At 50.6% G+C, this 6,373-nt stretch overlaps 1 protein-coding gene across 1 annotated transcript in view; it reads right to left on the bottom strand.

The window, feature by feature from the left end:
* Positions 1–470: 470 nt before the first annotated feature.
* LOC119457770 (max-interacting protein 1) overlaps positions 471–6,373 on the bottom strand; it is an 82,720-nt gene continuing 76,817 nt past the window's right edge. The window contains exon 6 of the mRNA XM_037719469.2: positions 471–5,414. Within this exon, the coding sequence (XP_037575397.1) occupies positions 5,278–5,414 (137 nt within the window). The 3' untranslated portion in view covers positions 471–5,277. The remainder of the gene's footprint in view (positions 5,415–6,373) is intronic.

The raw sequence follows: 6,373 nt of genomic DNA, 5'->3' as shown, positions 1-6,373 counted from the left end.
GCGAGTGCACGAGCATTCGTCAACCAGCGTTCGACGATTTAATCGGACCTTGCCTAGTCTCCCCGTATACAAGTGACAGCATCCAGGGTTTCGGCCGCGAAGCGGAGCGTCTAACTGTCCGCCCTCTGCTACTCGCACGAATTAAGAGGTCAAATTCGTGGATGCTGCTGTATACAGCGCGCTTCCTTCGAAAATACGAGCTAGCGTCCTGAGAGTATACACCAACGTCTAAAGGTAATTTCAGTGCATCGCACCAGGACACCGAAAGGCCGATCTAGGCAGAGGCCGGGACGCGAGAAAAAGGACACACGAAGCGTACGGCGTAAGGCGACGTGGCGCGGTGCGGGCGCAGCGTGCAATTTGGGAGGAACCAAGTAATAAGAGCGAGCGCGGTGCGACTGACGAGACGTCAGCCGCGCTGCGCTGGCGTGGGAGAGGTGGCTACAAGCAGCAAGAGGCAGGAGGCACTGTACGTGAAATAACGTTTTATTTTAGGAAAAATGAAACAGAATAACATCGTATAGACACATGAAGTATGTACAGGAAAGTTGATTCTGAAAGACGCACTACTCTTTAGAGAAGGGGGACCCCCGAAGCGCGGCCAAGGCGGGCGTCATGCGCCCGTGCACAACGTGATTGTGGGGTCGGGAGAGCTCACCCAAAACACAGAGATGCTCATCACAAAGCAGGTTAAAAAAAAAAGAAAAAAAAAAAAAAGACGCTCGCGTTCTTTCATTGTACTTGCCTCACAGTTGCTTCTATAGACATTCATTATAAATATATATATATATATGTACGTATATATATATACATATATATTATGTATATATATATATTATATTACCATTTTATGTACATATTATTACAGTCAGATTCTAAACACACAGCATACGGGCGCGCGGAAGGGGAGACGGAAGAGGTGGACAGGGAAGGAGTGTGTGTGTGTGTGTACATAACTTTGTTTTGTTGCAGGAACATCGCAAAACTGTGCTCGAGATCCTTGGAAAATGACTACTACTCGATTTGAATGTCAGAGAAGCCATGGCAGCAGACACTTGATAAAAACCATGCAAAGCAATCGTCAAGCCTAAGAATCGCGGGGAAAGAACAAGGACCTTCCCCAAGTCAAGCGGATAAAAGAATACAAACGCAGCAATAGGCTTAGCGCCGTGTCAGAAAAGCAGCACAACGAGAAGGAACTTGGGTGCTCAGGAAAAAAAAAAAAAAGAGGCTCGAAAAATGCTCGAAAGAAGGTCTTTCGCGAGCAAAGCGGGCTTCGCGCCTCGTCATATTCCTTCAAGGAAACCTTCGCGTCAAGTCAGCAGTAAAACACCTGCAAAGGCCTCCTACAAGGGGCCCGCTTGGACAGCACAAGACCACGCTAAACCACGCGCAAGCACAACACACGCTACGCGGCGGGCAAGCTACTCACTCATCCGCTCACAACGGGGTGTACGTTGCGGCCAGTCACCAAACAGAAGAAAAACAAGAAAAACAAACAAACAATGTAAACGTGTCCAACACGATTCTGGAGCCTACTGCATCGCAATTGGCACTCGGCGGGCTTCGCTCCCACAACCACGCACAGGCAGGAATCGCGGAGACCTGCTGAATGGCGATCGGAAAACGAACCACCGCTTCCGTTTCCAATCTGCGTTTCTGTTCGCCACACCACACACGACAGCCATCATAAAGCGCTTCCTCGGGAGTATCTCAACGGCATGGGAAGAAATGTGGAGAAGGCGTCGGCGAACGCACATCAGGCATCGTCGCTCCGAGCCGTGCGCCAACCGAGGCTACACGAAGCGGCGAGGCAGACCGCCTTCCAATCACTCGGACACGGCTGCACGTCTAGCTGCGAGGACGTGTGTGGCAAAGAGGACAACAAATAAGGGAAATTAACCACTATGCGAGAGCAGGCGGACTTTGTACTGAAGGCCGGGAGGCCGAGATTCTTTTTTTTTTTTTTTTTTCGTTCTTCCCAACCGGCTGTCCAAGAACCTGCCGACGCATGGTCGACTGGAATAAGAGGCTTGTCTTTGCTCTTTCACTCGAAAAAAGTTTTTTTTTTTAACTTTCCTTGCTCTTTTCCTCTTTTTTTGACCTTTTTTTCTCCTTTGGACGGGAAACTTGTCGGCTGACAACCGGGACAACACAACTAAAAACGAAAACAAAACCACGGGGTCGCACGAAATGACGGATGCGCAACACTTGACAATGCCTGCTGGGCGGGACGACGTTCGGGCGTTTCGGAGGCGGCGTATGCGATTTGGTGCGAATAATGCCCATAGGTTACGTTCGCACGCACTTCTGCATCAAGACAAACTGTCGGCGACATCGGGATTGTAAACGGCGGAGGGGGCAAGAGCTTTCCGAAACGCGAAGCCGAATGCCTCGAGCGCCGCGCAAAAAGCGTTCACTGGGACGCACCCTTCGACACTGCGTCGACCAATTAAAATGTCAACCGAAAAAAAAAAAAAAACAATATGAGACTGCTTCGCTTGCGAGCAAAATAACCTTCCGGTAGGCAACGCCTTTCAAAACGTCTGCCTCGACTCGCTGAATGACAACGGGTGGTGAAAGCGCCCGTGTGACGGTACTGCGAGGATAAAAAAGGATTAAAGAACGAACACCCGGAGAAACAAAAACTAACAAAGAACAGGCGCTACACTTTGTTCGCAGAAGACTCTCTTGTGCGGCTGGGTGGCAGCGGCAAAATAAATTGGAAAAGCGTTGCCTCGGAGGACGCTCCAGTCAAAGCGGACTCGCACCGGCCTGCGGCGACCCGAAGCCGCCGGAAGAGAAAGATCACTGGGAAAAAATGCGAGGAGGCTATTTCACGTCGAAGCGCAGCCACAGGCGAGAAAAAAAAAATGAAAAAAAAAAAAAAAAGCACAGCGAAACCCAATTGTGCAAAACCGCACAACGGAACGGGAAGGTGCACACACGCCTGCTGGGGAGCACGCGGCGACGACGCTCGCCAGGCGTCCCAGGTACATGGGTGGCAGACGCGCAGTTTCGGCGTCGCAATACTGATTCTCGGATGGCCGCTCGGGGCGGCGAGCGGGAGTCGTCCCCGCGAGAATGCAGTTGTTCCCTAACGATCCCGCACTGCGACGGATGCAAGACCTGCCTCCAGAAATGCATGTGAATGATCAAACCTGCCGCCATTCTCTTGACGTTTCCGCGGGAAAGCGAGACCACGACGCTCTTTCACCGGCAAGGTACACAAGTCTCCTCGAGCGGCGACGCCGGTTGACACCCGAAAAAGCGCAGCGAGCCCAACGACTTGCTACCACGACCGCTGCCAAATATGAAGCGAAAAGATGTTTTTTTTTTTTTTTTTTTGTAATAGAAAAAAAAAATCACGGGGATAGACATCGTTAATGAAACTTCCAAGCCAACTACTGCTCCTCGACCGCGGGCCTGCGCATCAATTGTGTAACGGCACCACCACAAGAACGAAAATGTAGGAAATGGACGACACAGGCCGCACCTGGCTGTACCCAGACGCCCGATGACCTTCATTTGCTACATCTTCGGCAACACCTTTAGTGCCCGCAGAACAATGTAAGCGTGGACGTGGCCCCAGGCTGCAACGGCCGTAAGAGCGGCTCGAATGGAGACTTCAGAGGGTCAACGTAAGAGCAGCAGCGGGCGTGGATTTGACAGCGAGTGGTGCGAGCCGTACGCTGCCCACACTACGAGACAACAACCGATGTTCGTTGTGACAGCACGATACGCACTTAAAAGGCAGGGATCGCAGGAAGCATTTTGCGCTCAACTGGAACTTTCTCGGGGTGTCAGCCAAAGTCACCCTCTAGTGTTTGCGCGTAGAACAGAAAAAAAAAAATTGTATATATATATACGATGAAGATGGTGATGGAGGGAAAAAAAAAATATGCGAGATGTGCTAACCCCAGGCCGAGAATAAAAACAAGGAAGAATGTACAATAAAATCGTCGCTAGATGCCTCTGACGGAAGGTGCAGGAAAAATAAAAACCACTGCAAGCCCCACGTGCAGAAGCCAGATCGACCTCGTCCACACAACCATATATAACAACTCTCACCCTGTTTCTCTTTGGACACACATACTCAGCCACACGCACGAGGGTGTATATAATAATAGGCAAAAGACACATGACCTGCGTACCCTCCAAAAAAAAAAAAAAAAAAAAAACATCGCAAAAATAATAAATAAAAATATAGAGTGCGCAACACTGGGGTGCTCACATTTTGAAGTCCGTATATGAACATTTTTTTTTTTTTTGTTTCTTTCGACTAAACAAGAAAGCGTGACTCCCTCGCCAGACTCGCACAAATACACACTTGACGTACATGCACACAAACACGCTCGGACAAACGCGCACGAGTGAGTCTACACAAACACACGCACATGCATACGCATGCCCTTTCACGACGAAATATTGCAAATAAATAGTTTGTATTTACGACAGAAAGGGAGAGAAAGAAAAATGTTGCCGCCCCTCAAAATCGGCACACCTCGAAACCACGGATTTTCTTTTCCTTTCCTTCCTTCCCTCGAAAAAATGCGGGTCAACACGGAGGCGTAATTCGGATGTGCCAGAGATGCTCAGCTGACATATTGCATTGCCAGGAAGGACGCAACACAGTGGGAGGGGTGTGCGGGGAGGCGGACAGCAACAGAATAAACGAAAACAAGCAAAAACAGCGCGCGAGAAAAGAGGACAGAAAAAAAAAAAAAAAAAAAAAAACTTAACCGAGACCCCCCACCGACTCGCATTCTCTCTCTCCTCTCGCACAGGCATCGTGGATAGAAGCGCGAAAGTGTGGCTAGCTGTCCACCGAGGCCCGCGGCTTCAACAGTAGAAACGGTATATTGCTTGCTTCGCAGCGGTGGCTCTTCGGACAGACCGCTGCACCGGCGTTATTACTGGACACACATCTCTCTGTTCGCTGTAACTCTAGCAGGGTGGTTTTGAACGAGGGCTATGCCATGGGAAGGGGACGGGGTGGTGAGCGCGCTGCACCAGCCGCTGGTCCTGGAGTTCACACGGTGCACATCATGCGGCCGGCGTTCTGGTAGGCAAGGTTGGGAGAGGGGTAGGCAAAAGGGGAGAGGGCAGTTCTGGTAGGGGGGGGGGGGGGAGGCGAGCCCCCCCCCATGTCGCATGGTGCTCGGGTGTGAAAGAGAGGCGAAGAGCGAGAACGTGGTCACACAGGGGTGGGTCGGTTTGTGCCAAGGGGAACGGGCCGGAGTCGTCGGTGTTGATGAAGGAGAGGGCGGCGAAGGCCTAGACGGTGTGCTCCTCCACTAGACAGAGCCTCTTGGTCGAAATGGCCATTCCGCCGTCGCTGGTCATGCTCTGGATACTGCTGTGGTCGTCCGTGTCACTTTGGTTGCTGTTGTAGCCCATGATGTCCACTTCATCTGCAGCGGGGCAAACAAGAGCAAAGTGCGCCGTCAGTCAACGGCTACGCGTGCCCCGTGCGAGACACCATCGACACAGTTCGCTTTCCCGACACAGAATACGCCGCTCGCGTACAAAGTGCCTATCAAACAATACGCGGTAAAGAAGGCGCCCCAGCGGTGGCGGCCAAGTGTGTTACACGGCAGCTTCAACAAAGGTGCCAGAGCACGGTTGCAAAATGAAGTAGGCCTGTCAGTTGGGGGAAGTGGTGCGAAAGGCACGCTACCCTACGGACAACAACATGCCGTAAAGCATCTAACGAACTCATTACGGGGCTCTTCACTCTGGCGCAGATAACACACGTTCTTTCCTCGAGCCATCTAGTACAGCAGTCACGACAAAACACAGCTCTCTGGAGGCGTCAATCAAACACGCCTTATGTCCTATTCAGCACAGTAAAAACCGCTTACAGCACAGATCGCACACGTGCGCACTCTGGGTGAGAAAACATAGTGCCCTTCCACTCTATGACGAAGGACGACCAGCGAAGCTGTTATGTGTTCTTCTAAAATGACGAAATTATACAGGGTGTCCCAGCTATCACGCAGCACGATTAAAAAAAAGAGGAACGGCGTTACGCGAAGCAAACCTAGTGTGTATTGTTTCCAGTACAGTGGAGTTGCTGCCAGTAATTTTTCGTTACTGGGATTTAATTGGGTAATTGTAATTAATTATCTAACTCTAGAAGTATTGTTCTAATTATCGAAGTATCAATGAGAAAGTTGTAGAGCAACATGAAAGCTACCGATACAGCTTTCTGTTGCTCAATACGCGCTACATAAAAGTGTTTTTCCGAGCGTGAAAGAAGACCGCAAATGCACGCAAAGTGCCTCTAGCGGCCAGTCGCGCGGCAATTCTGCGCACTCGGAAAAACGCATCTATGTAACACGTATTGAGCAACAGAGAGCTGTATCGGGAG

This window comes from Dermacentor silvarum, chromosome 1 (genome assembly GCF_013339745.2).
Source record: "Dermacentor silvarum isolate Dsil-2018 chromosome 1, BIME_Dsil_1.4, whole genome shotgun sequence".
Lineage (NCBI taxonomy): Eukaryota > Metazoa > Arthropoda > Arachnida > Ixodida > Ixodidae > Dermacentor > Dermacentor silvarum.
This window is presented reverse-complemented; position numbering and strand designations above follow the sequence as displayed.